Below are 10,590 nucleotides of genomic sequence, written 5' to 3' on the forward strand. Positions count from 1 at the left end.
TTTTTGCGTGCAAGACGAACTTCACCTGTGTGTGTGTGTGTGTGTGCACGCACAAGACGGGAATTCAAGACAGATAACTTGACAATAAATCAAACTGGTCAGCAAAACCTATAGTGCTGATGAAAGGATACATTTTTTTAGTTTATTGCCCTTTCTGCTTTGTTTGATTTACGTCTTTCGTACTGTGAGTCTCATCACTAAAGCTGAAATTTACTTCAGAAACCCCAAAGTTCTCGGAAAATTATTGTGGGCGAAAGATCGTACAGTTACAGTGACAGTTAACTGTTCGCAACCTGTTTGTCACCCCTGATTAATTGTTTATCATGAGTTTTTTAAATACTCTATTAAGTCTTTCCATTTTATATGCTTTGATGCATTTTACAAATAAACATTTCTTTTATAAAGACACATTTTTTTAGTAACTGTAAACTTTTTGTTCTTCCATTTCCTTGTTTTATTTTCTTTCACTTTTATAACCACTACCAATAAATATTTATAAATATAAAACAAATACTTTATAATTTATATTTAATATTTTAATAAGAAAAAGTATAAATATACATATATACAAAAAAATTATATTCAATAAGGAAATATACAGTAGGGTTGGGCTGGATTTTATCCATTTGGGAATTAACTGGATAGTGAAAACGTTACAGACCAAAATGGAGGGTATGGATAAAACAATGTTATATTGCATATTTCAGCCCTCATAAATCCTTATTATTAGTCCCCCTTTATGTTTGTAACTGGGTCTTATATATCTAACCAATAAAAGTATTATTCAAGTGCTTGACAACTTTGAAAACACAATATATAATCATACAAAAAAGTACAGTCTTTTTTCCATTTGCTTAAGAGCATTGAATTTGGACATACAAGGTTTGGGATGCAATAAATAACGGCCAGACTAAAGAACATAAAACAGCATCATGTCATACAGCATCACCCACTGTAATGAAAGCTATGGAGTACTTCAACTGAACATGGACCCCGATCCCTTGCTTTCTTCATCCATCACCGGGCCTCATACGAACAGAAGTCTCTGGGGGACGAGCTAGTCCATCTAACGGAGTCATTCTCTACTGACCTCCGCCATCTCTGTAAAACATACAGCCATCTGTAAAAACCATCCTGACAAAATATTTACTGCAAATGACAAACGAGCGAAAAGGGGGGAAGAGCAGAACGCGCCTTGCGGCCGGGTCGAGGAACGTCTGAACACAGTTAACCGCCATTAACTGCCCTTGATTAATCTGAAATGGAGATTCAGTTGAAGTCTGTGAATTGAGATTGATTAACAGGGAGATGAGTGGTTTGATGAACCTTAAAGCGATAGTTCACCAAAAATATGAAAGTTTTGTCATCATTACGTGTGTCATTCTAAACATGCATGACCTTTCTTCAGCAGAACATAAAAGAAGACATTTTGAAGAACGTTGGTAACCGAACAGCAGTGACCCCCATTGACTTCCATCGTATGGACACAAACCACAAAGACATTTCTCAAAATATCTTCTTTCCTGTTACACATATACAGGTTATAAACAACGTGAGGGTGAATTGAAATGACTGAAAAGATCTAATTTGTTCTTTTTCTGTCGTATTGCGCAGACCTCCCACGTCAAGTTCACATGCAAATTGCTCACCCGACCTAAAACCTGCTTAATTTTTCCAGGTTGAGCACGGGCCACATCCTTTACTATTCACTAGATTAATATGACAAGTAGCCAGAAAACCTGACAAGCCAAAAATTGTAAGAAATCAGAAAAAAGAACACAGCGGCACTGAAGAAAGGCTGACAGGATGTGATGTGATCTGAATGAGGTAATGGCGAGAGAGGTAGTGAGTTTTTACGACTCTGGCTCGTGCCGCCAGCTGCCACTATCAGAATCTAATGAGAACGAATGTGATTTCAGTCCTGAGATGTCCAGCAGCCCCGTCCCTGCCACCGCTGATTTCGCCAGGAGGAGCGTGCATGTGTGTTTGGGAGCGAGGTTGAGCAAATGACGGCCAGTAAATCAAATCATCGCGATTTCCCCCAAGAGAAAACCACAACTGGCTTCCAATGCATTTTTTTCAAGATGTAGAAGACGTCACCCTCCGTCGACTGTCCCCTTGACGAGACGGGTGTAATGAAAGGAGAGGCGACTGGATCGTGGGGCTAACAGATGTACGTACGGATACAGTGGCCCGAGGGTTCGTAATAAATGATTTGCGCCGGGTAGCGAGAGCGAAAAGTCTGCCAGACTTCACCCGTTCGCAACGTGTGCCAAAGTCACCCAATGATGATGATGTCATAGGGGGTGATGTAATCCTAGAATTCCAGACTTGCACTCCTGCCGGTTTTTCAAAATAAAAAATGAGAAATGCTGAGAATGGGAAAAGCTCAGATATATCTCAAAATTAGATTAGCTCCGCCACAAAAATTATACATCTTGATTTTGTATTACTTGAAGCTGTTAATGAAAATATGACGTTCTATAACATATTTATTAAAGAAGAAAAAACTAAAACCGTCTGGATAAAAGCCTCTGCTTAAATGCATAATTGTTATATAAATATATTAAAATAATAATATTCAAGAAGAAAAATAAAAGCATCTGGATAAAAGCCACTGCCAAAAAGAATTTAAAATAAAAAGATTTGGACAAAGCATCTGACAAAATGCACACATGTTAAGTGGCAAAAGAAAATGTGTTAAATAAAAAATGACAAATGTAACATGGTTATGTGTTATTTTATTGATATTATTGATACACAAAATGTCATTTTGCAACATTCTTAAATTACAAACTAGTACAGGTTTTGCATAAATCTGTTAAAACGGGACGCATCACATACCCCCAAGTCGAGGTGATTCTATAGTAAAACATTTCACGAAAGATGTTATTCATAAAGCAGATTTTGTTTGCAAAAAAGTATTTAATAAGATTTCTGACACACCTGTATGCAACTGTAATCAATATAAACACTGTATTCTCAAATATCCATCCTTCTTAAAGCCACTGAAAAGAAAACAAAGCTGACTCCTAACGTGTAAATGCTGGTGTGTTTTTCTGCATGCGTATGGAAAGCCCTCGCTCACCTCTGTCCTGAGGGTAACCCTCCCACTCACCCACCTCAGTAAGCATGACCCTAATTCAAACCATGTGCCTGCAAATTGAAAACACGGATTCGAAATGGAGTATTTGCTTTTTCACTGACTAATGTCTCCCATGAGACACCTCCAGCCGGTCCAATTGTGTCAAAAAGAGAGACAGGGTGCAACGTTGAGCGTGCATACGTCTTCAATTAAAGGCTCGCACAGGACCAGCAGACACATGGAGACGTAGAAACCCATCCAAGGTTTCTGACGTGACGGCTTCGTTTGAAGAGGAGATACCTGAACTCTGGAGCGTATTTAAACTGTTAGATAAATTATATTCTAGCATTTGTTGGTGTGTGAAAGAGGCGGAGAGCGAGGTAAACTACAACTACTGAACCCGAGGAAAATAATCCAAAAAGAGGATTGCTGTAACCTGAATTGCTTGAAGTGGTAAGAGGTGGAAAAATTAATTGAGGTTGTAAAACTTTGTTTTGTCCGGTTTCTCAGAAATATATGAAAATTGTTGTCATTTACATGCAGGCATTTAGCAGATGCTTTTATCGAAAATGAAAAAAAATAAGTGATACAACCCAGATTACACAGGTACGTCTGTTAAAAGACATCTTCTATATATCTGTATAACATCTGTCAGGAGACATCTCAGAGACGTACTGCAGATGAGCAACAATCAAAGATTCGTCTTGCAAATGTAAATGCAGACATCAAATAATTCTCCTAGATGTATGTGTGCTATCAGGAAATGTGAACAATGTGAGAAGTGCTGTACAAAGTTTGAACAATTGCTAGAGAAAATACCAGAGGAAACGGTTTTTGTTTGCTTGTTTCTGAGTTAGGAGAGATCTGAACATGATATCAGAAGGCTCAGATTAGCCAAGACACCAAAATCCAAGAATTTAATGCAAACTCTTATCAAAAATCTTTCAATCAAAACGATATGCTATCCTTAATATCTTTATATTCTATATATTCCTAAAACATCTCAGCATTTTTCTCATTTATGTCTTAAACTTAATTGAGAACTCAATTGTGTCAGAAAAAGTCTAACAAAAACAAAATATGTGATCAAATTATATCATAAGTCTCCGCTACAACATCTCACATATGAATTCCCCAAACAAACCGACGCAGTACGTTCTTTCATTACATCCTTGGAAACATTTCAAACCCATCGCAGGTGTGAGCTCAAATTTAGTCTGTGGTTTAAAACAAGAGTTTACAGTCTTCGCCTCGACTGTGGTCAGGTTAGTCAGACAGTGATTCATCTTAAAACCAAAATAAGCTTTCTTGACATCTAAACCGCAGTTCTTAGACTCAATCGAATGCAAAACCAGAGAAATAAAGAAACTCTGTGAAGGTTAATTGACTTACGAGAATGTGATTGAGGGCTCGACTTGATACCCCAAAGGTGATGGCAACCACAAGATGACCTCAACATTCCATTACATCATAATCTCATCCGGAGAAAGGGATTCTTCCCTGCGCGTGACTCATGCAGACAATGAAACTCAAACCGTGCGAATATAACTATCAGTCATTTCTATCATTCAAATGTTTTCGTGCAGGGTCTGTACCTTTTGTTAATGGAAATATGAAAGCATTCATGCACACCCACATACAAAAAAAGTTTTGAACCGGTTTCGTCCTAATACTAACTGGATTAAAAATGGAATATCCATTCAAAATGCTGTTAAACCCAATATCAGAAACGGGCCTTTATTCAAGTTGAGAATGCATGCGCATCTTCACATTTTATTGTTGTTTATACAATCTTACTGTCGCCACAAACCTCTCATTAAAACGCTCAAAGAACTTTTTTCATGACCTTCATAGAGTCCGAGCACAAAGAGGCCACGAGCTTCCTGTTTTCTCGTAAAGACAGACTTGCTCATCACCAAAGAATCATAGATCAATCGGATAAGAAATAAGCAGAGACGAATATTATACAAACTTAAAATACATAATTTCTGTTGAAACAGCCTGATGTCAAAAATAACCTTTATACGTTTGAGAGGAATTTAATGGAGTTTGTCTCGGATGTTTTTCCGAAAAGTGCAAATGAGACAAATGTTAAAATACACGAAGACTCTGGATTTGGGGTCAATTTGAGGAGAGATGTTTGAGTTTCTATTGAAGTCTTAAATTATATTGACTTTTGATGGCAGACTTGACAAATCTGAGCTCAGTGACATCTTGTGAGATCTCTTCTTATCACATATTCGTGCATCTTTTTGAAATTTAAATGCGGTAAATATCCTGAAGATTAAAGACTGAAAACTTGTTGTTACTAATATACATCAAAATAAATGCATATACATCCGTTTCTAAAACACAACAAAGTAAACTGCGCCAAACCCCTCAAAATGACCAAACACGAGTCATGAAATTTCTCGTGACTTCATCCGACCACATTTCTTCTCAGATGCGGGCCGTGATGGTGAGAGGTCCCACCACACCCCGCGAAGTCTATTTTTAAGATTCTCCAAACTAAAAATAACCCCATTAATTCTGTTTCTTTAGCAAAAGGGAGCATATGGAAGGCTGAGCGTGGGCACTGGGTTCGATAAGATCACTCAAGGATGCGTCACCCTCCCTCTGATTGGATAATGAATCATACATTGAAGCGTGTGGGAAACCCCCGTAGTGAAACACAGTGGAGGTTCTATTCAGCGTGAGACTGAATCCCAGAGATAGCCGTCTGGGGGACGGGGCCCTCACATACACACACGCAGAGTCAGGAGTGCCGGAGAGTGAGGGGTCATCACCCACCACCCACTCACACAGGGTGAGGTTTTACACACATGTGCACACACTCAGGGCTTCCGGTCATAACCTCCCATGAGTCCTCCGCTGGCTTTGCATCAGAGGAGAGTGAAACAGAGAAAAAAGAAAGAGTGGAATTAAATGAAATGTTAAGAAAATAATGTAACCCCGCAAGAAAAATGGGCCCGAAACCATCTGTTCACCATGTACACGCTCGCTGTCTGCGTGAGAAGATCAAGTTAATGACGGCAGGAAGTAGATGAGAGGAAGGCGATATTAAAATAGAGACCGGGGCAAATTGTCACAAGACAATATTACATCAGTTTACATCAGTAACAAAACTGTTCGTCAAAAGTAATTTTTTGTAGCGCTAGTTTTACAAGGTGTAAATGAACAACTTGTTTAGAACTGTCGTGGATTATAATTTTCAACTAGCAGTAATCTAGGCAGTATGTTAAATGATCTAAAATGAACTGAAAGTAATAAAGTAAGACAACCAACTGCTTGTTTTTCTGTGCAAACACATATAGTGACAAACACAAAAGAAACGCAAACAAGACGAACACAATCAAGTTCAAAACAGGAACGATACAGCGAACACATAAAACGAATTTGGAGACAGACAGCGTGGGTGGAAGAGAGACAGACGGTGATAGACCCCAACAGAGCCCGGCTTTCTCGTCTGATCTTCTGCTCACACAACACTCATCCATTTACTCATCTGTCTCGGTCTGGTCTCGCCGTGTCCCAGGAAGTGACATAATACCTCAGCCATCCATCCCACTACATTCTGTTTGCAGTTGCCACAACGTCTTCTCACAGGCCTGTCAGTGAGCTCACAATGGCTCAACCCAGACCCCCATAAGTCTGAAATCTGACTTGAGATCTGCAAATGACGTGAATGCTGAGCAAACAAAAAATGTGTCTGAGAGACAAATACTGTAATAAAACACACCCCTTTGACCAGCTTTAAGAAAGCATTATATATATATATTTATGTGTGTGTGTGTGGTGTTTAGGGAAGAAAATGACTAGTTCATTGTACCATTAACTAGTTTCAGAAGTACTTTGGGACTTTGCGGTTCTTATTGTCAGGCCTACTTCTGTCATCAAAGGGTTTGTGGTTTACACCTTGCGAAAAGGTATTAAATACATAGGTTATAAGAGGTAAAGAATTCCCCCTGAAGATATTAACCACAATTTAGAGATTCATAATAATATTGGGTGGCAAAACATGCTTTAGCTTACATTAACTAACCATGAGCTATATAGTTAAGGTCAATACAAGTGTTCATGTTAGTTCACTGTGCGAATGTTCACTAATGTGAACAGTTAAAGCTTTTCATTTAAATAAATTATTAGTAAATGCACAAATGAGAATAAAATAAGATTACTTCATTACGTAGAAGTGATGTTTATCGTTAGATTATGTTAGCTAATGCATTAGGCTAATAATGTGAACAAATACATCCTTGTTGTCAAGTGTTACATATCTGTATCATTATGTCAAATAATTAGAAAAGTTTGAGTTAATCGGAAAGGTTCACGTTGGTCAACATGACAGGGAAATTAGACAATTACTGACAGGATTTAAACCGATTTAACTCGATTTCAATCGGACACCACACTTCCTCTTGGATGGTTAACTAAGAACACATATAAAACAACATACATTCATTGCGTACAAGTGGGGAAATCTTTCACACTTAATAAGTCACTTTAATGCAGTGAAACAGATGGCCTATGAAGCCTATAAACGCCGTACTGAATGTTTTTGTATCCGTCACGTTTTGTGTAAAAATGTGTGCAGCGCGCCCTCTAGTGATCTGACGTGATGCTGCGTAAGCAGGCTTCAAAATAATAGTCATTTGTAAACAAAGAGACAACACAATATTAAATCCTAAATGTTGTTACTACTAGATGTAATGGTTCCTTCAAATATTTTTTACGAGATTAGTTTAAATTCAAATCGTTTAGTCAGAAGTAGTTTTTTTGGGGTGAACTTCCCCTTTAGGCCCAACCGTTCTTAACTCCATAAAAATATCCTCACCTGGGGGATGTAGTTGATAGGTATGCGAAAATTCTGTGAGAAACATTATTGTTAAACAATAAAATAAATATTTACTGTAATTATTCAATTCCCTAAAGCGCAATAAGTGATATCAGTATGATACGCTGGTTTTGTGCACCATCTAGCGACAGGAGATGGTAATGTTATAAATACTGCAGTCGACAACCACCAGTTTAACTATGGTATTTGTAGTAAAATCACAGTAAACATACATTTTGCTTGGTTTAACATGCAACCATGATAATTGTAGTACGGTTTTCCCCATTTATGTTTATATAGTAAAAGTGAGGAAGAGTGCTTTTTTAGCATTTACAATTTGTATAACCGCAGATAACAACAAGAAATGTGATTAAACTGTGGTTTTCGTAAACCAATCACTTTACCACCAAAATGGTATATGGATTTGAGAATTATCAAACAAAGAATAAAATGATGTACCACCAAGAATGATTGTATTAGTAATAAGGTGACATAATACTTCAGCAGAAAACTGGATTTCAAACACACCCATCCTCCAACCAATTCACTTGACTTCACGTCCAGCTGTTCCTCTGTTTACCATCAGATGACAATGCCTGCCACACCAAACACATCCCTGAGGTGTGACATTACACAGGCATCCCACCCGGCGAGTTAGGCAGATTCAGCACAACCAGACTCGTTTGACCTCTATTGTCACGTTGTGAGCCACGCTGGCTTGATTCAGGAGAGCTCCTGTAGTCTCATTACTAACAACAAATAGGAAAAACACCTCATAATCTAAACATAATATTTTCGCTTTTGTTCAGTATGGTCTTCCGTTCGTGGTCTTTGATGTAACGCACCAAAGGCAGTTCCTTAGAATTCAACGGCACGAAACACCACATAGATTTCTTCAGATATCCGGGAAGGAGTTGGATAGTTCTCTCAGCCTGTGTCTGGTCACGGTCGAGGACAGGCTGTTCTCATCTCGCACACTTGCGAGAAGATTGCTGACGATGAGCCGAAGACAATCTCGAAGTTCCTTCAAGTCTCTATCCGAGCACGAACCATCTTCGCTGAGAGCCATCCTCAAGCAGATGTTCTTTAGGTCAACACTGTCCTTCAAGAGACGGAAAGAGAGATGAGATAGAATCTGCCAGCACGTAAACACACCCCTTATGATGATGTGCATTTCATGACAAACTTTGTATTTAGATCATTTAAACATTGACTGATACCGTAAGGACCCATTGTTCTGTTAATAACAATTGTTATTACTACAATAAATTATACTAGGTGAATTTCCAAGAGAGATTGTAGAGTACAGATAAAAATAAGCCAGACTTTTAACTTGTGGTTTATGTAACATAATAGAAAAACAAATTGAAACACACTGCAGATGTTTACCTAAAAATGCTGTAGTAGCCTAAACTTTAATATACACAGCATAGTGTGTTTGAACTTTAATCGTTTTATACGTTCATTATAGTTAATACTACAAAACAATATTGTTGTATCATTTTACCTTGCTCCTGAGCAAACTTCTTTCGTGCCGAGAAGGACATTTGATCAATTCTTCTTCCATAGAAACCAGCCGCGTCAGTATATCGACGAGTCGCGTGAAACGGCTCTCTCGCGCTCTCTCCGCGATAGTCCTCAACCTGAGGACAGGTGTCACTCCAGACTGACCCGCACCACCTCCATCGCAGCTCCGGGTGTTCTTGTGTTTGCGCAGCTCGTGGAGGATATTCAAGGCATCGATCTGATGCGACAAAACGCAGCGTCCCATGTCGGCCACGACGGTCCCAAATAACGCAGGTCAGGTGTCAGGCTCGCGTTCACGCGCTCTGGTGTTCTTGAACGGCGTCACGACTCGTTTAGGTTTTTGCTGGCAGGGACAGTTTCTTCGGAGACTTCCCCCTTATGCATGTCTTGCTTACACATGCAAATGTGACCTGATACCGTTCACTGGAGGGGTGACAAACGACTGGGGGTGGGGAAGGTATAAACCCTTAGGATAACAAACCATGCGCAAATGCGTTACTGTTGTGGAATAACACAAATACCACAGTATAACTAACACCGTGTAGCGAGACCCTAGTAAAAACTAGTCGAACTGGTTACTGTAGGAACCCGGGGTTAAATGTGGGGTTATGCGTCTGATCTGACTCACTTTGTTTGGTTCGCTCGATAAGCAGCTGAATCGAAAGATGCGCATGACCGGATGCGTGTTAAAATCACACTCATCTTAAACACGCAGCGTGTCGCAACGTAAAGCCTCAAGTTTCGAGCGAAACAATAAGGGTCTCCTCCCCGCTGATCAAAACGATGGAAGACAACACAGAATACGAATGGATGAATGGAAAGACATTTTGGTCTCTGTGGGTGTCTACTGGTTGGGGTCTATTGGTGGATGTTATGCTAAGAGAGCACCATTAAAAGCAAAGCCCACCCAAAAATGAAAATAGTGTAATTTACTCATTCTCAGGTTGTTTCAAATCTGTTCAAGTTTCTGTGTGCTGTCGAACATAAAGGAATATTGAAGCATGTGGGAAACCAGACAGTTCTGAGGCGTTGAAAATGTATATAGGTTTAAAGCAACTTAAAGTAAATGGTATAATTGTTTTTTTTTGGTGAGATATTCTTTAAATCCTATTGGAACAGCTACACCCAAACACACAACACAAAG

General features: G+C 39.0%; 1 protein-coding gene across 1 annotated transcript; it reads right to left on the bottom strand.

The window, feature by feature from the left end:
- Nucleotides 1-8,099: 8,099 nt before the first annotated feature.
- On the bottom strand, nucleotides 8,100-10,123 carry dleu7 (deleted in lymphocytic leukemia 7). Its single transcript, XM_079461580.1, has 2 exons — nucleotides 9,427-10,123; nucleotides 8,100-9,021 (listed from the first exon to the last, which is right to left on the bottom strand). Exons 1-2 carry the CDS (start codon nucleotides 9,688-9,690, stop codon nucleotides 8,815-8,817), a joined length of 471 nt encoding a protein of 156 aa, XP_079317706.1. The 5' UTR covers nucleotides 9,691-10,123; the 3' UTR covers nucleotides 8,100-8,814.
- Nucleotides 10,124-10,590: the final 467 nt, after the last annotated feature.

Source organism: Barbatula barbatula (genome assembly GCF_947034865.1).
Source record: "Barbatula barbatula genome assembly, chromosome: 8".
Taxonomy (NCBI): Eukaryota; Metazoa; Chordata; class Actinopteri; order Cypriniformes; family Nemacheilidae; genus Barbatula; species Barbatula barbatula.